General features: G+C 35.8%; 1 protein-coding gene across 22 annotated transcripts in view; it reads left to right on the forward strand.

The window, feature by feature from the left end:
• The window catches only part of LOC128031708 (neurexin-3a), a 262219-nt gene that overhangs the window by 193135 nt on the left and 41589 nt on the right, over positions 1-27495 (forward strand). For all 22 annotated transcript variants that reach the window (XR_008188142.1, XR_008188143.1, XR_008188144.1 and 19 more), the window contains one exon: positions 21232-21403. Coding sequence is in view for 19 of the 22 variants with exons in the window: in XM_052620051.1 (XP_052476011.1) it covers positions 21232-21403 (172 nt within the window). In the remaining 3 variants the exon portion in view is untranslated. The remainder of the gene's footprint in view (positions 1-21231; positions 21404-27495) is intronic.

The raw sequence follows: 27495 nt of genomic DNA on the forward strand, positions 1-27495 counted from the left end.
AAACAAGCCAGAGTACACAGTAGAGATATGTTTCTGATGCCCTGTTCACACTTGGCTTGACAAGTAATCAGCTGCAACGCTGATGATTTCATCAATAAAATCAATGAATGGTTAAAATATTTATGTATCTTATATATTTATTATATTTGATCTTTTTTTTCAACATATGTGTATTACATTGACCAAATTTTTACAGTTGCAGAAAAATTATTTTACAAATATATGTGGTTATTGTGAACATTCTACTCATCAAAGAATCCATAAAAAAAAACTTTTCCTACATTTAAAAAATCCAAGACTCCAAACTTTAGAAGAGTAGTGTATTTATTTATATTTTAAAATTAATTAATAGACCAAAGACATTGGTTTTGAATATATTACAAATAAAACTCATAGCTAAAGAAAAAAAAAGCTGAAGTGATATATGTGCGTTAATTTTATTTCATACAGATATGGATAATTACGTGGTAGGAATAGCTCTGCAGCATTTCAAAAATAGACGCATCTCGACGCCACACAACATATGCTTGCAGTGTATGCGTCAGTGCTGCATTGATTATAACGGGAGAGATTTAGGGTGTCGACAGGGTGTTAGCATTCTGTGCATTTCCAACAACGCAACACCTCTGTGAGTGGATACCTTGTAGGCGGTTTCTTTTTCTCTCTGTTGCATGTCCTTGTAAATAATCAATCCAAGAATAATCATGTCTCTCAGTTCTGAAACGCACAGCTTCACTTCTCCATTAATATTTTTGTCAGTGCCAATAAGAAGTTTGTCACTCAACAGCTACAGTAATCTAAAAACAAAACAAAAAAACTTTTCCTCAGATTACCCATAACAACTGTGAATTACTTCAGTATGGAGTGTTTAATTCTGCTGAGCTGCACAATGTTCTTTTCAAATTATTAAAAATCAATACATACGCCTTGCTGAAGCCCAGCAGCTCTTTTCCAACAGTTTATCCATGGCGAGAGCTTCTATTTGGCCGGATGTGTCCGTAATGTAAATAATTCAGCACTTATGTAATGGATGCTGGTTTGGTAATTAACCTGCTTTTCTAAAAGACAAAAGGATTAATTTTCAGACAGTGTTTGTCACCATGGGGTCTTTTGTTCATAAATGAACAATGAGGTCATTAGAGTGTTTCCTTTTTTATTTACACTGTGCATATATATATATATATATATATATATATATATATATATATATATATATATATATATATATATATATATATATATATATATATATATATATATATATAATGCATTAACTGATTAGCGCGACAAATTATTTTATAGCACGATAATATAGTTTTTTTTTTTTATTATTACGTAAATCTGTTGCTCACTGGATCTGAATACACAGAAGAAACATGGGTCACATGAGGGAATGCTCTCAATCAAATTATAAGGGCTTAGCATCAACATTCACAAACCACTGTCCACTGTTATTTTTTAAGACAGCAGAGAAGCGCTCTCGCTCAACACAGTGGAGTGAATCGTTTTGTTAACTTTGTGGTTTATTATTTTGAGTCGTATGGGATGCGGTAACACATGTCACTCTCACAATATATTGCTTTATAGATCTATCACTTCTGCCGCTCAGAGAAATCATGCAATCATGCAGCACGTATTGCAGCAAGATCTGCACTCCGGTGCGGTTAACTCTCACACTCACTGAACTTTTTATAACTGAACCGTATTCTTACCCACCTCTTCCAACCGAGCCAGAGACTGCTTAACGGAATGATCACACTAGTCAAACGAACCAGGCTTTGGGGGTCAAACGCATGGTTAAGATTGCATAGTGTGAGCATACCCTAATTATTCTCCCACATCCCGCATCCCGTCTCTACCTGCCCATCAACCGTTCCGCACTCTGCTGCGATGGGTCACGTGATCGTGCAGGTCTCTAATAAGAAGATACCTGTTACAATGTTATTATCGAGGCTCTGGACTCTTAAAATAACTTGTTTTTCTGTAACAAAATATAAAATATTTTCTATAAAAACGTTAATGTCCTGGCAGTATATATATATATATATATATAAACAAGAGTGCATTGCACTGTTTAAAAGTTATAGTAAACACAAAAAAAAAATCCCTTTCAAAAAATGTTGTTCTTGTGAACCTTCCTAAAAATTATAATTATTTTAAGATGCTTTTTATTATTACCTGCTTTTTCAAGTTCAAAAACTTCTGAATAAACAGTATAGAATTCTGGGAGTATATAATGAAACTGGGAGTAAACAAACAAAAAAAGTTGTGTCTTATCAAATTGTCTTATCAAACAAGTGACCTTGTAGTTTTATGATGTAATGGATGTCCTTAGTTTTTTTTTTTTTTTTTATGTGAATGGGGAATATTTCTGTGGCTAACTCCATCTGTCCACTAGTTTTATTGTGGCCCATGTTGGTGTTCCACAGGGACTCCTTGGGCTCTGTAATGGGCAATATAACTAAGGGCATTTCACTAAACCCTCACCCCCTGCCTTTACCCTTTATGACACACATGGACACACACACATACACGCTCACCCCATTATAGCAGTGTAGCGCTGATGGAAATAAGCCTCTGCTGCCAAATGGATTAAATCTAGAGCACAACTCTAGAGTAAAGGGAATTAAGCTGCCGTATTTTATAGGCAGTTTCAAAACTTACGTAATGAGTGATTGGGAGTTGCCTTTGATTAGTACGTACTGGTTTGGAATTAATCTTTGCATCTGGAACATTATACAGGGCAAATTACGTCTTTGGTCTCTTTTTAGATTTAAGCACTAAACGTTTAGTCCATGGAACGTAAAAATGCTTTTTTTATTGTTTTAAACCTCTATCATGTCTGCCATTACTTTTGGGAAGAGTAAAAGGTGAGGATGGACCAAAATGTCACTGTTTTATTTTGGGCTGATTATGGAAATCTCCCTCCACTCATCTCTGCTGCGCTGATAATGAGTGAGCTATTTTCAGCTGTAAACGTCTGTCTCTTACACTTCTGAACTGAGCGGCTGGTGACACCATGGAATACCTTGTTAGACGGTTTCCGGAAACAAGGGAAATGTCAGTGCCATTGCCCTTCAAACATGCCACCTCTGAAATGGCAGCCGCTGTGATGGCGTCTGTAAGCCAATCACTTTAACTCCAAGCCTTAACAAACCAAATCATCTAAATTCCGACTAAAATGCTACATCTAGACTCCCATTATTAATCCCTTGTTTTCATTCTTGGGGTAAGTATGTGAACTTCAGAGCTTTAAAGGAATAGTTCATGTGAAAAAAAATGTATCATGTACTCACCCTCATGTCATTCCAAACCTTTATGACTTACTTTCTATAATTTGCAGCACAAAAGAAACATTTTCCAGTCTGTTTTTATATAAATAAAGAAAGCCAGTGGGATCCAAAACAACATGGACCACACTGACATTTATTGTGTGGACAAAAAAAGAAAACTTGAGACATTCTTCAAAATATCTTCTTCGCAGAAGAAAGAAAATCATACATGTTTGGAACTACATGAGGGTGAGTACATGATGACAGGGATTTTTTGAGTGAACTGTCGGTTTTACTCTCGAGTGAAGCATCTTGCATCTCCACGCATCAAAGCAGGGAACATCTGTCCACTGTAAATTTTGGCGTTTCTCACTTTTAAAGTCATCTGATGTGTCTTCAGTCAGAAGAAGTGTAGATATAGACATGCCTTCTGCTTCTCGCCATGTATTCTGTCCATGTGACACATTCATCCAAATGTCTTAACAGGCATTGTCACACCCTCACTTCATAGCCCTCACAATCTTCAAAGTCTCCTTAAAATAGGATTTTCAACTTATTTTAAATCTTTAGTGTGACATATTTCTCAGTGAAACAGGTAAAAGTGGGGGGAGTGTAAAATTTGTGGACAGAAGTGTGAAAACGTTTTGTATGAGATTTGCTAATCCTAATTGCATTGAGTGTAATCTTGATAATCTGTAAAAAAAGAAAAAAAAATGCCAGCAAATTAACAATTTTCATACAAACACACATTTGTTATAGTTATAATTAGTCGAAATTCAGTTTTTATTTAGTACATACTTGTAAAGTGAACAAATTAACATTACTGAAACATGTATACATTTGTGTATAATAAAGTACAATAATTTCATTAAGCAGCAGCCTTTTCATGGTGGAAAACCAATAATTGCATTCATATATATATATATATATATATATATATATATATATATATATATATATATATATATATATATATATATATCAGAGATGTATAAAGTACTAGAGACCCATACTTGAGTAAAAGTACAAGTGCTCTATCAAAAAAGTGACTTGAGTAGAAGTAGAAGTGCTCTTTAAGCACCACACTTAAGTAGAAGTACTAAAGTATTCAAAATTTTTTGTACTTAAGTATTGCAAGTAGTCTATTTTAAAATTTACTACTCAAGTACTGAAAGTAAAAGTAGAAGTATTGTGTTATGTAGCTATTAAAGAAAGTAGTCAAAAGTTTGAACATATTGTTTTTACTATTTCAAATGATTAACCTAAAGGACAATCACAATTCCTTTGACTGTAACTTCTTGTAAACACAAAATGGTTACTAGGGTTAGTTAGCCCAATTTGCAAAATTATGTCATTAATAACTTACCCTCATGTTGTTTCAAACCCGTAAGACATCAGAAGGTCATTTTGAATTTTTTGAAGCATCAAAAATACATTTTGGTCCAAAAATAGCAAAAACTATGACTTTATTCAGCATTGTCTTCTCTTCCGTGTCTGTTGTAAGACAGTTAAAAACAAAGCAGTTTGTGATATCTGGTTCGCGAACGAATCATTCGATGTAACCGGATCTTTTTGAAACAGTCCACCAAATCAAATTGAATCGTTTTAAACAGTTCGCGTCTCCAATACGCATTAATCCACAGATTAATTAAGCTGTTAACTTGTTTAATGTGTCTGACACTCCCTCTGAGTTAAAACAAATCAATATCCCGGAGTAATTCTTTGACTCAAACAGTACACTGACTGAACTGCTGTGAAGAGAGAACTGAAGATGAACACCGAGCCGAGCCAGATAATGACTCGTTCACGAGTCAAGAACCGTTTCTGTCAGACGCGTCTGATTCGTGAACCGATGAGCTGATGATACTGCGCATGTGTGATTTAGCGTGAAGCAAACCGACACACAGAGCGTCTGAACCGAACTGATTCTTTTGGTGATTGATTCTGAACTGATTCTGTGTTAATGTTATGAGCCCAGGTGCAGTCAACGCCAATGACGCCATTGCATCGAGCGCAAAAGAATCGGTGAACTGTTTTCTTCAACTGGTTTATTGAATCGAACTGTCAGAAAGAACTAACGTTACTGGTCACCCGAGAACCGATGCAACCGGTTCTTGACTCGTGAACGAGTCATTATCTGGCTCGGCTCGGTGTTCATTTCTCTCTTCACAGCAGTTCAGTCAGCACGCGCAGTCTTCTTATTCGCTTGATTCGCTCAATGATGTGGCAGCTTCATCAAACCTGCCATCTACAGTTCTGGCAGTGGTTTGTAATGGAATGATTCGTAACATTATTATAATTGTAACGAGTAACGATGCAGCACATAAAAAAAAATATCGGAGTAAAAGTATTAAACTCAGCGAAAATATGTACCGAAGTAAAAGTGGAAGTAGGAGAAAAAAATAATACTCCAGTAAAGTACAGATACCGCCTTTTAGTACTTAAGTACAGTAGTGAAGTAGTTCTACTTCGTTACTATACATCTCTGATATATATATATATATATATATATATATATATAAACCCATTCATGACATACGCACTCTCACACAGATTTAGCATTTTTACAGCCACTGTTGCCCTACTACCAGTAAACCATTCGTGCCGGCATGTTTGCCATCTGTTGACCATAGTGGACTCACACGGGAAAACTATGCACTTTTGTATGTCACTGTGAATAAGAGCATCTGCTAAATGCCTTTAATTTAGACGTCTTCTGCTGGAGAGAGAGAGGAAGAGGTGAGGAGAGACTCTTGTGAAGATGTCCCTGCTGTTCCGCTTGATTGTAACACTCATCACACGTTCATTGGAAACTGCCATTCTGTTTCTCTGTGTTCCTTCAGAGTTAAACACTTAAAGGAAGTTTCAAATGACTAAAGTTTCCAATTCGCTTTCTTCCCTAATATGAACATCAGCGCCTGCACAGCATTAGGTATTTCTTTGTAAGACCGTTGGATGCTCATTAACAGCAAATAGCTTCCCTCCACCAGCTGCACAGCTGGAAGTAAGTGTGTAATTAGGGTAAAAAACGAAGCGTTTCCACAAATTGCTTTTGCCCCCATGTTGTATTACTGCTACATGAGTGGACGGGATGTTTCAATTTACTTTAAAGGTCTTTTTCATCCCCTACAATGCAAAACTAATGTTAACTAATGTTAACTAATGTCTTTTCTGTTTGGAAACTTGTACTTTGGCCAAATAGATGAGAGCTTTAAAATGACACGGTCCAATAATTGGCCAGTCATTTTAACTGAATTACGTCGCTGGGCGCTTTCCACATATCGACAGAAGAGGGAAAGGATAAATGGCTCCGACACCAGCAGTCTTTGCCACCAAAGCTGTTGACTGAAATCCTATAAGAGAGAATGATTTAAGTGTACAGAAAATCAATGGTGTTGATCTCTTTTAATCAGTGAGCAGCATAACTACACATTGCCTGTTGATTTTCAATACTGCAAACCTCACTGTGCGAAATGGCCTCTGCCACAAACATCCCACTCCCCTTCCATTCAGCCTTTAAGTGCAGAATGAATCTGAGTGAGAAAAGTGAGCACCATTACCAAGCTTGTTCCATTGGCTGCTCGGAGTTCACAGTTTCAATACCAAAGAGCGGGGGATATACTTCATTCTGACAGTCTCTTAAGACGTGAAAAAGTGATGAGACTAAAGCAGAACGCTCTGGTTGTGGGGGGTCTGCGGCTCTTCTTTTTCTTCTTCTAAGTATTCTAAATGCAAATATTTATTTTCTGTTTATACTGAAGAAATCCACAGATGAATTTGTTGTTGGAAATTGGGTAATTTACTGACTTCTTCATATAACTAGTTTTCAGGTTTTGGCTAGCAATCGTCTAAAATAATGTGGTATTGACATTTTGCTGCAGAAGAGGCATTTACATTTAATGTTTTATTGAAGTTTGCATCTACTGCAATTAAAATGCATCTGCTGGTTTGCAGAGTGCATTGTATGACATAAAGGAAAACAAATCTCTTGATTTTAAAGCAGGGTCATTTAATGAGTTTTATTTGAGTCTTTTTAAGTGCATATATATATATGTGTGTGTGTGCGTGTGTGTGTGTGTGTGTGTGTGTGTGTGTGTGTGTGTGTGTGCGTGTGTGTGTGTGTGTGTGTGTGTGTGTGTGTGTGTACTAGTTTTTCTATTCTGGTGGGGACTTAAACCTGAATACACACTGACTAATGGGGACTGGTGTCACGGTGGGAACCTAAATTGAGGTCCCCACGGGTAAACAAGCTAATAAATTACACAGAATGAAGTTTCTTGAAAATCTAAAAATGCAGAAAGTTTCCTGTGAGGGTTAGGTTTAGGGGTAGGGTTGGTGTAGGGCGATAGAATATATGGTCTGTACAGTATAAAAACCATTACACTTAAGGAGAGTCCCCACAAGGATAGCTGACCAGACGTGTGTGTGTGTGTGTGTGTGTGTGTCGCTACATCGCATTCATTAGATGAATTGCATTACATTATGATTGCGATATTGCGTAGTTTGTCAATGTTAGTGTTTTGTTAATACAGCACATAGCACTAGTCAACCAAATGAATGTAACATGGCAAGGATGAAAGCACTTTTGGAAGTTGAATGAAAGGGAAATTTCATTTTGGAATTTCTGTGGTCTAATGTGGTGTTGTTCATGTTCTTGTTCATGACAACATTTTCTTTTATTGCTGTAATTAATTTATAGCATTAACAAGATGATCCATTGAATTCATTTTGGGAGCAAGGACTGATCAATGTATTTCCAGTCCAGTGCCTGTAGCCTATATAAGATTTGTATTGACCAAGTTCAGAGGATGTCATATGTGGATCAACTTACTATGTTGTGTATTTTCATCAGTTTCAATATGAAAAATAACTTCCATATTGATTCAATGGATTTATTGCCTTTTGAGGAGAAAATAAAAGTATCATGGATTTATTGCATTTTGAAAAAAAAAAAAAAATTGTTGATTTGAATTTTCCAGTGTTATTATAACCTAAATATGCTATGTGATAGTTTGAAACAGAAAATAGTGGTTTTCATCTTGCCACTTTCTTGGATAAAAAAAAAAAAAGAAAATTTAGATTTTTACTCAATCAAAATTTATTTATTGCATTTTGGAATCACACTCTGTGGATACAATTGTAGGAAGCTGTTGAGCCTATATAACTAATTTTTTCAAAAGCCTTTTTCCATAATCCATCGGTAGAGCTAATCACACCACAATCACACATCGCCTTATTCCAACTGTAGTATAGGAATGCAGATGCATTACAATGTTTCTGCTTCATCTTCTCAATCTTTCCTCTTATATGGCCGTTTAGTTTACCTGGCACATTCATCAGTGTGTGCTAGTTAAAGGTGAACCGCTGGTTTGGCAGTTCTGATCTTTCGTTCTATGTGTGGTCATTGTAGTAAAAAAGCCCAGCTGGATAAATGAACTTGACATAGAGGAGGCTGTTCTAAATGCGTTCTGAGTTTCTGTTTTCATAGTCACCCTCATCAAAAGAATCCAGCTTTAATCTCTCATACTGCTGAGTTATGAATCAATATTTCAGAGTGTAATATTACCTTCTAATGTTGTTTGAAAATCGAAACACTCCTGGCTTGTAGCTTAAACCTTCACCTGGCCACTTCTATAAATAATCGCTCTTATTATCAGAAGTGATACGGTCCTTTGCAACATATGCATATGTTTATATTGTATATTAATCAAATCAATTAGTGTATTCAATTCTTAGAACTTACTGTACATACAGTACATTTATTTCCACAATTTGGATTTTATTGACACTAATATTTCTAAAACATAATATAAGGGTAATAAACGACAGCAAAAATAAATACTTATTGGTAAATAATACATATAAAATGGTTAACAATACAATAATGATTGACTCTGTTATACAGTAGTGCATTTTCTCTCAGAAAATCAATATCCTGTATACAACTCAAACATATATTATGTAACAAGTGTATAAGTGATATCTTTATCTCAGCATGTGGTAGATAGATAGATAGATAGATAGATAGATAGATAGATAGATAGATAGATAGATAGATAGATAGATAGATAGATAGATAGATAGATAAAATATTAAACTAAATACAAATTTCCTTGAAAATTAAGTGTTTCTGCAAAAATTATAACCTATTTATTCAGTGTTACTTTTTAAATACTTACTAAGAATATATTATAACCATTTTCAGTAACACATTTTGCCATATGGACTAATACAGTATTGTTCATTATCACACTCTGTTTCACATGGGTTTCTTTTCTCCAGACATGGGTGTTAAACCTCTGTACCCTTTATGTCTACACAGAGTCACAATTTTTTTTCAAATCAGCAAATCTAAAGCAAATCATTTTGCAATTAATGCTTTATTTGGGTTCTGTGATAGTGTACTGTTGGGCTCCGCCATGGCTACAGGCGAGGATGAGAGTGGTGTAACGCAATCCCCCCAAGGTATTTTTGATCTGGAAATTGCGTTAAATTGGCCAGCAGTTGAAAGCAGATGAATGCCAGCCATCTCTGAAATAGAGCATAATGTGAACGCAGATGGAGAATAAAACATGCAGATGCCCTGGAAGGTCATTCCGATCAGAGTGCATTGATCCTCAGGGTTCAGTTTAGAAAATTCAGACGCGTAAACAAGGAAGAAACTGACGCTTCCTCATGTGTTTTGCTCAAAACGGGTTGAATTTCAGAGACTTCCCAGTATTTTATTTTTTATTTTTTCTAGTTGTCTCATTAACTTTGATGTTGATTGGTACATGCACACTTTTACTCTGGCCACCTGAAAACAGTGCACAGAGTCTACGTTAATGTATTCCAACTAATGATAATGGTAGCAAATCTTCCCTAGCGATCTTCCTGGCAATTGTCGAAGGACTGCCAAAAAAACCTCAGCTCATATTAAAAAAGGCTGGCAGCTGCAGGGCACGAATTTGCATTATTTTGTCCAGCCACATGTTTTAATCTGTGACAGGCTTGCCATTCAGCCCAGACCTCCCTACATGACCCACTTTCTGCACAGCATATGCTGTCAAGCGAGATGTGCAGATTCATGAGGAATCAAAACTGCTCCAGCTAAATAAACTGGCCAATCTCCCTGATGGCAGATGAAAGTATGCTGAGGCCATTTCTATTGGACTTTTATTCTTCTTTGCATGTAAGCCTTTATATTTACTGAAACGCTCAGGGAGGGTGAGACTGGAAGTATTATTTCCAAAAGTCACTTTGCATTCACCTCAAGAAGATGTAATTGTATGTTCTGGGGAAAATTGCAGTCGGTGACTGCCTCCCCCGCAATTCAGTAACCAGGGTCTGTACAGAAATCAGTCAGGAAATGTGATCATTTGGAGTGACCTCCCCCTCAAGCTGTACCTTCAGTGAGAGGAGCTTTGTTATCCACAGTGCACGCTTTTCTGTAAAAAATAAATAAATAATAATAATAATTGATCATTCACAATTACTTTCCTTTTTTCTCGTCTTTTTAGTGGAAACTTTTTTTTTCTTTTTTTTTTTAAGTTACATACATTGCCAAATAACTTATCTGACTAATCACAGTTAACTGCTGAAAAAAGTTTTAAATTACAATTTTAAATTGTAATAATATATTCACAATATGAATCGATTTTTCATCAAATAAATGCAGCCTTGGTCAGCATACGTGAATTCTTTCAAAAACATTTTAAAATTATCACCCAAAATAGTGATAGAATATATTTACAGTTCTTTCGTAAATTTTATTTTTTACAAAACTATTTATAATTCATATTTAATTACACTAAATTAAAGTCTCCATGAAATCATGAAATCACAAAACAAATTATTTTTTACTTGCGCACATTGCTAGTCTACAAGTAAAACCCCAGGAAAAAAAAATAGTTTGTCTTTGTAATCTTTAATCGAAATCTGAACATTTACTTCCACTCTGGAATGTCATTCCTTTTCTGATGACCTCAGTTTGACGGCTTAAACACACCCCTCCAACTGTTAGATTGCTATGAGTGAGAGACAGAGAGGAGGAGCGCAAACATAAAACCATGCCCTCAATTCAATATTCAGTTTCACCTGGAAATACGTCACTACACTGAAATACAGTCAGCAGCAACTTCTGGTTCACGCTGACTTTAACCTTTTAAATCAACATTTTCTTACTACAGTTGTGGACAGCACTGGATTGGATTTCGCTCTTTTCATGTAAATGTACAGCTAAGCTTTTTTTTCTCTCATTAACTTGTTTCATCAGTTTACTCTCTCAAAAAAAAAAAAAAAAAAAAAAAAAAAAAAAAAAAAATATATATATATATATATATATATATATATATATATATATATATATATATATATATATATATATATATATATATACTGTATATATATTTCAAATGATCTAGTAATGCTGCATAGTGGTATATAACAAAATCCCAACCACAAGGCAATATGTGTAAATACAAAAGCAGTTACAGAGGGATTTATACAGCTTTGATTTATAGATGCCTCACAGAAATAGAGAAGTGCACCTGTCTGCTTCAGCAATGTTGCTCATGGCCATCGGGCATCAAATCCATTATATTGAACTATTCACTAGACTGTTGTTTCCTGACACTTCTCTGCATGATTCAGCCTAAACAAATCATCAACTTATTATGCATCCATCAATGTCTGCTGAAAATGCAATGTAATATTCATGTGATTCCTCTCCATTTGCTTATTTACTTTTTGTATTTAAGAGAAATGCTTCTAGTAATGACATTCTGAACGAAAGGAAGGAAACGGGACCGTTTCATCACCACAGCTCCAAAAAGGTACCATTTACTAAAAGATTTTTCTCTGAATGGATGTGTAACCCAAAATCCTTTCTGCGAGTAGTTAAGAGGACAACTTGATTGGTCCTGTGGCAAATGTTTTTTTTTCCAGTGATTAAATTATCAAATTTGCTGAACAAGTAGGGGTGCAAAGACTCAAAGCATGGCTTTGTCAAGATACAATTTGAGATCACTACAGCTGAGTGTTTACAACATGCTGTGAAGCCACTGAATGTCTTTTCTGTTCATTCACGAGGTAATTCATGTGATTTGAGTCCTGCTGTGATTTTAAGACCTGTGTGGGAAAAACATTTTAAGTGCTCTGGAAAGAGTCTTAGAACAGTCATGACATGATCAGTCTTAGAACAACCTAACAATTCTTAGTAGCCATCAGACAGGTTAAAATGACCTACCTGAATTATCCACTCAAATGTACCAACATTTAGGCTAAAGGGGAAAAGCTTTAGTTCTCAGTTCTAGATGTCAGGTCTTTCCATGAGAGGACTTTTGAATTCTTTGATAACTCGGTTGAGGCAAAGTAAAAGGTTTTTTACAGAGTTCTTTCTGATATTTTTGACACTTGAAGTGCAGAGTATTCACTACTCGGACTTTGATTCTCTGGCTGTTTTATTCAGCCTTTTCCTTTTGTAGAGAAAAAGTTGTGATTCTCTAGCTGGAAGCTTGGATAGCTGATAATCAAGAAATGGCATTCTATCATTGATTTTCAGAGAGTTCTTCCAAATGCATTGTGAAACGTATGATCCAGGGTGGTGCAACTGAAGACCTACAAATCTGTCTTTTAAAGTTACTGTATCAAAGTCAAAAAGAGGAGAGATGAAAGCAGTTATGGATCGTAGGGAAGTCTGACTGTGAAGCACCTTGGCAAATTCAAACAGGTCACGGTGTTAAACGGCTTTATGCTGGCGAGGGTGAATTTGGTTGGCTTTACCCACATACATAAATGCGTTAATGAGGAGCAGTAATGACATTTCACATTTACATTTATGCATTTGGCACACGCCTTCATCCAAAGCTATTTACATTGGATTCAAAGGAGACATTTTTCTAAGTTCCCGGGAATCATACCCATGACCTTGGGGTTGCTAGTGCCATCTTTTGTTTGAATGCTACATAATTGAAATACACATTTCCTAATTCACTTCTCCCATCGAACTCCATTATTTACGTTCTCATCCACTGCAACAACCAAGTCTTCGTCAATTCATAGCTGCTCCTTTAAGCTTGAGTGATTGGTAAATTAATTCTGAGGTCATAAAAGTGACATTGTGACACTGAAAAGCTGTGTTGCATCAGTTCCACATTTAATGAGAAAGAAACTTTGTCTAATTTGTGATTTCCAGCTGTTTGTTTGGCGATTACACAGCGATGCTTCTTGGCTTGTTGAATGGAGAGAGCTGTCCATCTTATCGAGGAGTTAATGAGTGTTTGCTAATCTCTTTGTAAAGCACTTCAAATCATTTTAATTACTTTAGCATGTACTCCAAATATTGTATGCAAATCTGCATACTGAGTAGTTCTGTCAGCCTACCTGGTGCTCTCTAATCATCAGTTTCATCTTACAACTGTTTAGCTGCTTCATTTGCAATTCACAAAAAATGAAAGCATTTTCATGTTTATGTTATGTAATTATCAATGAAGATTCGGGAGGAGCGCGTCAGATACTTAGCCTAATCATCACAGGTGGACCACAATCAAGTAATCAATCCCATATATAAATATCGCTGACTTACCTCTATCCATTGACGGTTTATCAGCATCCCTCCTCCACCCCATCTCCTCACATCAAGTTCACTTTATAATATACGGGGAAGGGGGGGTACTCTAGGTTCGGGCCATTCCCGAACTCGGAGCCCTTCCCCGGACAGCACGCCAAATACGCATACCATACCTCGGCTAATTATATGTAAGCGTGAACTAGTGAAATCCCTAACTCAGTGATTATCAGGTCTGTTTAGAGGGGCAGGTGAAGTCAGAAAAATCGGTTTCTAGCCTGGCATAGTCTTATGCTTCTGTCACCGACCAAATCAATGCATCCATAATTTAGGAACACTGCATCACTTTGAGTAGTTCTTATCCCTAATGACCGCTTTGTTTGCAGACAAGCCAATTAAGAATGACAGCCCTAAATGGCTTGACATTATGCCAATTGATATTTAAAGTCCAGCGGAACAAATTATGGCACAGCGCCAGTGTCACTTTCAGTGAGAGGCTGCTCAGAGACAATACAACAGGGGTGTTGCTATGAAGAGATCTAAGAAAAGCATCACATGTTCAGAACCACATACGATACCTTAGGTGGAAAAACCTGTTGTTGTGCACTATATGAGTGTGAAAGATGTTATATAGGAAATAGCAGTGTTTGATTGCTTTAGTTAAATACACATGTTCTATCAAAGGTAAAGAAAAAAAATTCTAATCAGCATATTTTGTCATGATAATTGAACTGGAATTCAAATAAACAATTAATGCATTTCATAAAAAGGTATAAACACCCTTCCTCTCCTTTCATTCATTTGTGCCAATTATGAAAATGTTGATTATTTTATTGTCAGGTTCATAGTGAATCAGTTTCCTTTAGAAATGTTCCCTCATCAACAACACACTTATGGCATCATGAGAACTCCACACTCAATCTCAAGAGTTCAAAAGTAATTAGTCATACGTTGTGATCTTTTCATGCACATCGCTGTCCACGCGTCTGATCATATTCCTGTTTGCTGGAAAATGTAAAGTGTTCATTTAGAAATGACGGATGTCTTTTGTGAATGAAACATGTCAGATCTAACATGAAGACTTGTGGAATGTGGCAGCAGCAGTAACCATGGAAACAGCTGATTGGGGGTGATGGGGGTTAGAGCAAATCAGGGAGCATAACTCTTGTCTTTTCTAAGTCTGCTTTGAAAAGCAACTGTATCTGAAACTGCTTAACTAAGCTGTATGCCGTAAACATCATCAACGAGTGGGATTGTTATCAGCTCACTGCTCGGGCTACAAAGCCCGAACCCTTGTTCACACGCTATCTCTGCTTGTTAGAGTAAGAACATGTGCAAGAGGAGAGGCAGGTCATACACACACAGAATACCTGCAGTCACTTACATGGAGCAGCATGTCTAGATATAACCCTATTGACCCAATCCGCTCTCATCATCTCTCGAGAATCTCTTTATGTCCCTTGAGATGTCGCAATGCCACTTTTGTATGTTGCTTTTCCAGCTCTATTTGTTCTCCTTAAAGGATAAAAAAACAATTAACAGTAAACAATAAAGAGTTTTTATTTTATCTCTGGAGAAACATAACAGGCAAGTAAAAAGGTACTGTACACTAACATTCAAAAGTTTGAGATTTTTTTATTTTATTTTTTTATGTTTTTAATTATGCTTATGATCATCAGGGCAACATTTATTTCATTAAAAAAAAAAACAGTAATATTGAGATATTCAGTGTCACATGATCCTTCAGAATTAATGCTGCTCAAGTAATATTTCTGATTACTGCCAGTGTTACAAACAGTTGTGCAGCTTAATATTTATATTAAAAAAAGAACAGCATTATTTAGAAAATAATTTTTTGTGACATTACAATTGGTTTAATGCATTCATGCATCCAAATTTCTTTAAAAAAACATATATATTTTAGATGATAGTGTATAAGAATAATAAGTGTCTTTAAAACATCCAAACTTCACACATTCTGTTCATATGAATGGAAGTCAACGTTAATGTTAATCAGTTGGCCGTATGATACAGAGACTTACTCATAAACACAGTCACTTGTTTAACTTGTGAATGAATCTGGGTTTTTGACAGTCACTTGTTGCTAGCTATTGGTGTAGAATAATTCCCTAATGGTCTAAATTGAGACGTTTATATGTCCAAATTCTCTGTGGAGAGAATGAATTGGATTTTATTATTATTATTATTATTATTATTATTATTATTATTATTATTATTATTATTATTATTATTATTATTATTATTATTATTATTTACTTCTGGAACAAGATGGTTCCACTTAGTTCTGATATTATCTCATATATATATATGTACTTCATATAATCAGCTTGACCCCTTCAGGTAATGGTGATCTAATTACCAGTAAAGGGTAACAAACCATCAGAGTGTAGATGCTTTTGTGATTGCTTGACTTTCTTCTTCAGTTTTCCATTTGGCGGTGGAGAGAAGACACAAAGCCGCATTCCGTTTCGTCACATTTTGCGCCCCACTTTCCCCTGAAAAAAGCACCTATTCGTTCTGTTGACAAAGCAAATTACAAAATTGGAAAGAAAATTGCATCTCTCAGCTTTGCTTTGGTCTGCAGAAAAGATCTTCGTAAATAACATCTAGTGGACATTGGCTCAAGGTGGAGTAGTGGTAATGTCACAGAGGGCTGTTTAGATAACATTTTGACTGATCAGCATCAGCCGAAGGCGAAATACAAATGTCTTTGTCTTGTGACCTCCCTGAGGATGTGGCTACTCATATTCCGCTCACATGACAGATCATACTCAATGTGATAAGCAGCTGCCTTCCTTTTATGTTTTATTTTTTAAAGATTTGCAACGATCGTTATAATGCATCTGATCTTCTTGACTTCACATAGCATCTTTTATATGTCCTATATATTTATATTTATGCACTCAAAGTCTATGTGCATAACGAAAAGATGAGAAATTCTACTAGACGGTGCTGTAAAGTGCTTCGCATTGTACTCTTTGGTTTGTTACCTGTAGACCATAAATCATTATCTGAATGTGTCTCACATCCAAGCGTTTAGGACCTTCATCATTTTTTCTTTGTTGTTTTAAAAAGCATGAAAACAATGCAGCGCTGTCCTTGAAATGCGCCGCAATATGAACCGCTGAAGGTCGTTCGGTCTCTCACTCATGGTCCATTATTATAATTAAAAAAAAAATAATTGTGTTTGTACTTCTGAAAGAAACTTTGACTTTGTTTACTGTCAGCAAAGTTATTTCATATAAGTTCTGCCCCCATGTTGTTTTCCGTTTGCCATATACTGTAAGAGTGTTGATGAAGCAAGTTCTGGGAAGATTAAGTATTGTCTGGCAGCTGTCGGTGTTTTGTGGAGCCGATAGCCTTGGCAGGCAAATCAGCAGCTAGCAATGAATTAAAGTGTGCTTTCTGCCTCATCAACATGTTTGATATCTCCATAAACTACTGTGAAAACACAGCAGCTCGTCAATGCACATGTCCCACAGACACCAGGCTCACTCAAGAGTTCGCCTGTATCAGCAAACCTAATTGAATGGCTGTGGGAAATTGAAAATCTTCTGTCTGTAGTTTAAGTAGCAATGAGGACTAATTGGTAGTCGGTTTATTTGAGTTCAGTTGTTCCTCGACTGGATGATGGTTATATTGTTTAAAGCCATTTTTAGATCTCGTGATTATGAGTAAGCTTTTATTCAGTTTAATAAAGCATTTGCAAGTGTCTAACTGCTGAAACTTCTCCTGAAATGCTGATCTAATTAGTGAGATAAACAAAACATCATAAACACGATGCTTCGATTTCTCTGTAATCTAAAGTGAAAGTGTCTTTATTATACTATAAATGCTACAATAATGCAACAAATAATCAAACCCATCTTGTTTCTCAATTAACATTATGTTGTGTGCTCTAAAACATATGCAGTGTTGCAAATCAATGTCTATATATTTTACTTGCTAATTTTCCATTAGACGTGTCCCACAGCTGTAAATGGAGAGTTTTTAGTCTTTTGCACTTTATTTTTAACCGAAAGTAATGAAGTTGTTCCGAAAAAAATCGCACACTGTTTATCGGTGGACTTGAAAATATCGACTCTTATATTGATGAAACAATCAGCTACGGAAAATTGTCACTTCCATTTTCTCTTTACTGCCAATTGAGGAGCATCTCGCCTTATCAGTCCTTCACAGATGGGCACCTCACAGGGAGAGAAGGTTCATCTTTTAGCCACTTATCAATTTGTCCAGGTGATACAGTGAGGCAAACCTCTTTGCTTCTCGCACTGCAGAGGAGAGCAGGAACAGCACAGTTGATGACTGTAATGATTGGAGTTTGCATTCTGGAGCAGGACTCTAACTGTCTGGCTATCGGAGGAGCGTGTCGCAGAATACAAATAAGGCCGTATTTGCTTTGTTCCTTCCTACTGCTGTTTATTCATTACTAGCCATTTTTGATGTTTATTTTTTTTTCCGAAAGTCATATTAGAATCGTGCATCATAATATTTTGATGGAGGTTAACAGCAAAGTGAACGAAGTGGCCCATGGAATAAAAGAGGGATTCAGTTAGGAAAGATGTGAATTGGGGTTTTAGCAGTATATTAGGCTATTTATATTAAGCATAAACAAAGTGCAGGAACCCATTATGGTGAATAGAAAAATCACACAAAGCGTATTCTGTATTTGCTCACTTTTGTGTGTGTGTGTGTGTGTGTGTGTGTGTGTGTATATGCATGCATGCGACAGACTATTTCCTTTCATGTATCACTTGCTCACAAACCAAGAGTTTATTCGTCCTTTTACCCTTCTGGATGCGAAAGTGTTACGTTATTGGAATTGAAACGTGAAAAGGGGATGAGATAGATGTACGAAAGAGAGTGCAAGAGAGAGACACTTCGAAACTCTTTGATGCTAAATGTAAAAGAGTTTTTCTGTGATCAAACAAGTAATACAGCAGCAAGAGGCTTTCACAAAGTGAAAAGTGGCAGGGAGGTTAGATATTGCATAGCACTGTCTGTGTATATGTATGTGGAAGTCTGTGGAAGCAGATTTAGCAAAGTGCTCTTTATGTGTTTTGACTCATTTTTATCTCATTAATATTTTACAAGAGGGCAGAGATGTTTTTTTGTAGCTTTTCCTGCAGGAAGAAAGACAGGGTTACAGTAATCCTTTTTCCTCTATGTGAAGACAGTCTCAAGGGACCTGAAGTATCACTGAACACAAACACTTCATTAAAACCATACCATACACTGACAAGGCTATGAATATATCTATTAAATACATCAATAAATAAACAAACACAATATAGCCATAAGCTACAAGAGGCAATTTACTATGGTTAAAATGGGCATGACATGAAATGGAACATAAAGAAAACAATTATTTGTAATAGCGGTTATTATGAATGTGAGTTTACTTTGTCAATTAGGTGTAATGAAAAACAAAAGATGGAGTGTAACAGGCAGGGGCAGAAAGAAGGGATCTTGAAAGGCATTTTTCAAATTCTGTTTGACTTAAAACAGTCTTTTAAAATGGCTTAAGATGCGGTATTATTATATGCAATTATTAGTTATTGATTTGGTTAATGAATCTGCATGTCATGCAGTAGTTAGGTTGATATTAATCTTAATAAAAAACTGATTCTACTTTGTGATAATGATAAATAAAAGTGGATTAAAGCTTCAGTATTATCTGTCTGCAAGGTTTTCATTAATTCTGAGGAAGTATAAATATATATATATAACACATTTGATATATTTTCTTAATGTTTGATGTTTTGAAAATGTTTACTTATACGCTACAATATTAATATTAAATGCAATTTAGAAATTAACCTTGTACTGTATGTTTTCTTAATATCTGAGGTTAATTTTGAAATTGCTGTTAATGTTTTACTATACATATTACCATCACTAAGGCAGCATTTGTCTGTACAAAAATAAATTGTCAATAGCAATATTGTGAAATATTATTACAATTTTAAATAACTTTTTCAATATTTTTTGAAATATAATTTATTCCTGTGACAGCAAACCTTTTGCCACTAATCCAGTCTTCACTGTCACATGATATGAGAAATCATTCTCATATGCTGATTTAGAAACATTTTGTCTTATTAAATTGAAAACGGGTGTGCAGCTAAATATGTTTGTGGAAACGATGATACCTTTTTGTTTGAATGATTCTCTGATTAATTTAAGGTTCAAAAGAACAGCATTTGAAATTTACTTTGACTTTACTGTTACTGTTTGATCAATGTAATGCATCCTTGCTGAATAAAAGTATTAATTCTTAAAAAAAAATAGTGCACCGTACATCATCGTGTACATCATCTCTGGGAAACCAAAGATTAAAGTAAATATCAATAAAACATTAGGGTTAATTAAAGACAGACAGAAAAGGATGTACACAGCATTCCGGTCTTTGGGAAAGTCTTCCAAATGATCTTGAGAGGACAGGCCCAGATTGCTCTCAGGGAGATCTTTCTGTGATAAATGCACTCTGCACTGATAAACATCTCCCTTGATACAATTTATCATCTGTCGTCATTTTCCATGCTGCAAGAGATAAGAACAACACCAGATTCGATTTAACATAACCATAAAATATATCCATGCAACCCAGAGGGCTCAGGAGGGGGGTGGAGAGAGTGCGTTAGAGAGGAATGAAACGGTTGCAGAGAAAGAAAAGAAAAAAAAGAGAGAGAGAGACCCTGCCAGAAAAAGACAAAAAAAAAATGCTGATTTAGCCAGATGCTGACAAGGACCAAAACCCTTTAAAAATACCAAACCAGCTTAATCTGGTTACCAGCAGACACTTTCAAAACCGCATTAGTTCATTCAAGACATATACGATGGATGAAACATTTCCTCAATGTTTCCTGCTCCACCGATGCTCACTGACGCTGTGCTAATTAATTTATAGTGGGAATCTTTGCAGCTACATTTGCACACAGCCTCTTGGATCCGTGAGGGCAAACACTGTACACCTTCCTGTCCCATTAATCATTCTTATCTCTTTTTCTGTTTTAGCTAATGCTATTGATTTAGTCCACTTTCACTGCATTATGAGCCTGATTCTTCACTTCTAAAGACGGGGGGTGCTAATGGCTGATGAATACGTTTCATCAAGCGGACAAGTTTATCAGGGGTCAATAATGCTAATAGATTATTCAGGATCCTGGTAGAACAAAAGCAAAAAGGGGACAGATTTCAAGGGCAACTGCATCATTAAAAATGAATCGGAACAGAATACTTCACTGTTTATTATCTTTTGGCGAACACAGGAACTATACATAAGGTGAATCTCAATGGCAAAGATCGAAATTTACTTGAATTCATCCTATGTATTTTTTGTTAATGTAGATGTTGTGGACAAAACACTGATATTTTCCTCTTCCTTTTCAGGAAGAAGGCAAAATTGGAGTCACATTCAACATCGGAACGTCTGACATCACTGTTCAGGAGAGCAGCACCGCTGTAAATGACGGCAAGTACCATGTAGTTCGCTTCACCCGAAATGGGGGCAATGCTACACTTCAGGTGGACAACTGGGCCATCAATGAGCACTTCCCCTCAGGTAAGACCTCTCACCGACCTCTTCAACCTTTGGCTTAAGACATCAAGAAGATGCATGGACAATGCACAGAACTGGACAGCAACTGCTTTCAAGCTATTTCTAAAGTCACTTTGTCTCCCCAGTGACTGTGCAGTTAACTTTCCTTTAGGAACATCCTGTGCGCCTCAGTCACAACAATACCAACAAACAGTATATTTTGTAGGCCCTCTTTTTTTCCTAAATTGCATTTAATTGTCAATTAGAAGTTTTTTGCTCTTCCATGGCTGGAAAATAATGGCACTTTGTTTTGCGACACTGCTGTGTGGGTTTCTGTGGAAACCATTGGACATGATGTAGAAGTAGATAACAAATATACTTTTTGATTGTATTTCTCCTTTACTTTTTTTTTTACTTTTAATTTTAATATGAAGGGAAGTCGTGGCTTAGTGGTTAGAGAGTTTGACTCCTAATTCTAGGGTTGTGGGTTCAAATCTGGGGCCGGCGATAACACGACTGAGGTGTCCTTGAGCAAGCCACCAAACTCCCAACTGCTCCCCGGGCGCCGCAGCATAAATGGCTGCCCACTGCTCCAGGTGTGTGTTCACAGTGTGTGTGTGTTCACTTTGGATGGGTAAAATGCAGAGCACGAATTATGAGTATGGGTCACCATACTTGGCTGAATGTCATGTCACTTTTATATTCTAATATATTGCTCAAGAAACATTTCTTAAAGATAATAAAAAATATAATATATATATATATATATATATATATATATATATATATATAAATTAATATTTTTTATATATATTTTTTTTTATTTTATTCTCTTCATGATTTTTAGATGAGTATAACGCTTGAAAAAAACAACAAGTATTTGAAATAGACATCTTGTATAGCAATATAAATGTCTTAAAGGTCACTTTTGATCATTTTAATGCATTCCTGATTAATAAAAGTTTTATTTTATTCGCAATGAACCCAACATTTACAGCAGTAAAGGTTTTTCTATCGCACATTTTCTTTCACATAAATCTAGTATTATCTCTCTTCTTTTGCTATATTTTTTTCTTTTAATTATTATTATTACTTTAAAGAAATTAGTTGCGCTACCAGCGTCCCTTGAAGGCAAGTTAGGTTCATTCTTCTCCCCTCTTACTAACGCCTCAGGCAGCTATTTTCTAGACATGCAATTACAGCTCTTATCTAGCGAAAATGGAAAGACTGCATTCTCCAAATATTGTATATCAGCATGTCACATCAGCTGTGTACATCTCTTCCTTTTGAAACATTCAAAAGTTTGGGTTCAGCTAGATTTTTATTTTTATTTTTATTATTCATTAAGGATGCATTAAATTGATCAAAAATGAGAAAAGAGTTCTGTTTTAAATTAAATTAAATGTATGCATTTAGCGGACGCTTTTATCCAAAGCGACTTACAGTGCATTCAGGCTATCAATTTTTACCTATCATATGTTCCCGGGGAATCGAACCCCCAACCTTGCGCTTGCTTGCTTGCTAGGGCAGTGCTCTACCAGTTGAGCTACAGGAACACTAAATAAATGCAATTCTTTTGAACTTTCTGTTCTTCAATATTAAATATTAAGCTGATGTTTTTCAAATTGATAATAATAAGAAATGTTTCTTGAGCACCAAATTAGCATATTAAAATGTTTTCTGAAGGATCATGTGACACTGAAGACTAGAGAAATGGCTGCTGGAAATTAAGCTTTAGCATCACAGGAATAAATTAAATTTTAAAATCTATTAAAATAGAAAACAGTTGTTTTAAATTGTAGTACTATCTCATAATATTACTGATTTAAATCCAGCCATCCTAAATTTTTAACTGTAGCAATAATATGCATTTTTTTATTTCTGCAGCATCACACTTTGTAGCCCTGTCCATTATAAAAACTAATAGGTGTGCAACTCTGCTACACTTGGTCTACTACACCATCTTATTGGCTGTTATTGGCCCCATCACACTGCATTTTCAGGTTCATTGTGGGGAAAAAAAGCTTGATGCCATCATTTAATGACACCCAACCTGGTTCCTTCCCCTCAGGTGTGTTCTTAACAAAAAGGACTGACATCTTTCCATTTTATTTTCCGTCCATATCTAGTATTACATCTCTCCTCGGTTAAAAGAGCAAAGTGGGAACTTAAAGCCAGTTCCTTTAAGCTCACATTTTATTCCATTTAACATGATTGGATACATTGGGAAAGGTCAAGAAGTCTAAAACCTCTAAGGTTGTCATGACTTTATAAATAGAAATCAAGATTAGTACAAAATCATAGAAAGCGAAGCCACCATAGTGAATTAGTTGGTTCTTGTCTATAATGCAGGTACATGGAGCACAGTTAGTCATGAATTAGATTTTGTGAGAGGGTTAATGAGAGATTAGACAATACAAACTTCCTCCACTTGTGTCAGCTGGGTCACAAACAAGACACACGCTTTGTTGAGCATTATCATTATTGAGCAAACATTATCATCGAAATTCTGAGAATTTCTTAACGATGCAAACTTTTGTACTATTTCAAGGAACATGCCTATGCAAATCTAGTTTAGAGTAATTTGTCTTGTGCGTCACACCATTTTTTCCTGTTCGAGCATTTAAGGGCATCAGTTTGTGTTCCTTTCGGCGCTGAATAAACCTATTTTACTTGGCCAGCTCTACTAATGCACCCATCTATCAGTCTGCCATTGATATGAATGATATTAGGCATGACAAATATATGCAGCAGCATGTTGCCGTGCTGTTCATATGGATGCATTATACAGAAGTCAGTCCCTGCCTGTTTTTTGGTCTGAAGTTTCATTTTTGCCAACATGGGCATTTGCAGAAGACACACATAAGAGCTGGGGAAATATATCACTGAGATTTATAGCTGGCATGGTGGTATAACATTTCTATATAAATGTCAGCAAAATTTACTTTTCCGCCAAAGTTTCAACACGATAATAAAATATTTATGTATTCAGATGGCCACCTGCGAATAGAATATGATTATGCTTGAAGACAGATGTCCTCTCACGGCAGGCTGCTCTTTGCCTTGGCACTGATTTCTTTGTAATGTTTGATTTCTCAATTCGATCTCGTCAAGATGTTGATGAAGAAATATATTCCGAGGATTTGCGCGTCATGCAAGCTTTGACGGAGCTGTGATATTGTGAGTTTTTGGTGCGCTGCCATGCAATCCTTTATTTAATTTACAAGCTAAATGAAGCAGGTTCTTGAAGACCCATGGAGAGTGTTGGAACCTCGCTCAACATCTGTGCTTTATTTTCTTAATGCGTCAAATATCTAATGCCTAATAGCTTCGCCACATCGGTTCCAGACCTGTGCTTTTGCAAAGTTTTTATACCTTACCTTGCTGTGCTATGCACATACAAATAGCAAGGGCAAGTTAGCTCATTGCATCTTTCAAGCACACTGCCTATTTATCTCCCATGGGTCCCAAGAGGTCAAGCAGAGATGTCTACAGGGCCACAAGCGCAGTCTCCTAATCCATATGACTGTCATTACAACGTAACCCGAGGCCATGTGAAGAATACTCAGAGAACTCTACACCACCCATCACTTTAAGATTATATTGTGCTGTGCTTGTCCATTCACTTTACTAGAAATACTGAGCCAACTGCTGCCACATTTTCTGATACAACACCCTCCGGTAACAGCTTACAAATATGAGTAAGCATAAGACGTACTTCTTTTGCTAGTACCACTCGTCAGTTGTAGGCAAGGATGTTTGCTTTCTTGACTGGATTTGCCTGGATTTTTCCTGAACACGCCGAAGAGAAATTCAACAATATCTATTATTTAGGTTGTAGCTGGAAATCTGGGGTTGAAAATCAGCACAATTTTCTCCCGTTCCCTTCACTTTACCATATAATGTACTTATGGAGTGGAAATGTAGTTTTCTAACTTACTGCAAGAAGCAGATAAGCAACTTCTTTTCAAGGAATTATACCTTGGACTAGCAACCTCAAGCCATAAGATGTTATATTTAGAAGAGCACAGATACTAAGCCTTGTGAAGAATTATCTTACGTTGTCACTGATATGCTAACCGCATTCAAACACAAAGAGTATCGTATAGTATTGCTTGAGGTCTGTTTTAACCCTTCTGATTAAAATACAGAAGAAGGAAAGTTGAAGATAATGGTTTTAAACAGCTAAGAGGATGCTGGCAGCATGACAATGTCATCTCGTCTGCTTGTGCAATATAATAGATTTAATATTTGTTCATTTAGAGGGTATTTCAAAGGGTATAATAGGGTAAAGGAGTGAAATCCTTTACATCTCGGGTGATTTCCAAAGAGTTGTAATTTTGTCACCACATTTGTATTTATGTATTTTTATGTATTTATTTATTTAATTAATTATTTATTTATTTATTTATTTTATTTTTATTTTTTTCTGGTTAAACCAAATAGAAAAGAAAAAAAACCTGCAATGGTAGAGATGAGGGAAACTGAAAAATCACCTTTTCCTTACCAAAACAGAGCAAAAGCAAATGGAATCAGTCTAAATCTTTATCACTCTGACTGCAGCCCTACACTGTCCCACACAGTCCTGCAGTTTGGCAGGAAATGTCAGTGTGTGTCAATCAGATGGCAGCTTGATGCTATGTTCAAGAGACAAGCGTATTTGTGGGACTGGGGTTACGACAAGGAACACGGAGAGGAAGTTATATCATTTTTGACACACGTGTGCACAATATGATGCCTCGACGGTGTGTGTCCGTGTCCACATCGTTGTGTGTCTGTTGAGAAGAAAATGACTTCTTTCTTTATGGCTGTGCAGAGGCTTTTTGACGTCCCTGTGGCTGCTTTGGCAGTTCCAGGACCCAGGCTGGGTAATAGCGAATGACAGCAGGGAAAATGGTAGACGATTATGTGCGATGGGCGCTGCTATTCTGCTGTAGCACTGACAGTGGTTCAGACCGCCATACTTCAGTCAAATCACTCACCGTATCATTTTTGTGCCATCAGCGAGGTTGGTAGAGATATTATGTTCTCTCATTTCCTATCTTTTGTTGCACACCCTGCTGAAAACTGTTGGTCCAGGTTCACTTCATTCACCAGAATGCTCTTGATTTACACGACTAAAAAGTGCTATTATGACATTGGCAATTGTTTTTGTTGTATTGATTAGATACAATATTTATTTATCTGCTTTAGTATTTTTTTTAAGTGCAGTCTATAGGTTATATGTAAAAAAAAAGCTTAATTTGCTTTGAAAGAACTGTTTGCACTTAAAAGAATGATAATGACTTCATTTAAATCAATTAACTTAATAAATTATAATGACTTGTATATGGGCAGCTTGCTGGTTAGGCTGGATTATAAAAGTTTTAGTAAAATATAGTTTTTCTGCTGTACAGTTGCATTTTTAATTCCATACTGTTATTCCACAGTAAGATTTACTTAAGTAACTGCAAAGTAACACATAGAATTAAACATACATTTTTGAAGTAGAAGTTTTGAAATTTTTTTGTTTTATTATTAAATCAGGGTTAAACAGATGAAAAATAATAATAACTAAGATCTCTGTCTTTATACATACAGTATGTAAAATCATATAATACCATTTTTAAAAATAATAATCATTATGATAATAACAATTCAAATTAAAATGTATAAATTATCTAATATTATAATATATTATATGTGTCTGTTTTAATTCTACTATTTAAAATTCATTTTAAATTATTATTATTATTATTATTTATTTTTGAATATGTTAAGTGAGAAGCCATTAGATTTATTTTTATTTATTTATTTATTTATTTATTTATATAAATGGCAGTTACAGCCCCCTATTATGTGTAATTGTGCAGAGATTGAGCTCACAGGTGTAATCATATGTGTTTACCCCATGCTGTGTCATCCCTGAAGCTGCTGAAGCGAGCTCAGAAATGATGCTTTAGGGTCCCATGGTGCCCCGCTTCAGGAACACCATTTCAGTTCAATGACTTCTAAATCAGCATGTTCCGCAAGCACGCATAATATGTCGCGCCACCTTCATGCTAATGTCTGGATGTTGTGCATGATGTTTTTGAACAAAAATCCTTGTTGTTTTTGTAACTTCTCTGTAAGGTTGA

The sequence above is a fragment of the Carassius gibelio genome, chromosome A17, assembly GCF_023724105.1.
Source record: "Carassius gibelio isolate Cgi1373 ecotype wild population from Czech Republic chromosome A17, carGib1.2-hapl.c, whole genome shotgun sequence".
In the NCBI taxonomy this organism is placed as follows: domain Eukaryota; kingdom Metazoa; phylum Chordata; class Actinopteri; order Cypriniformes; family Cyprinidae; genus Carassius; species Carassius gibelio.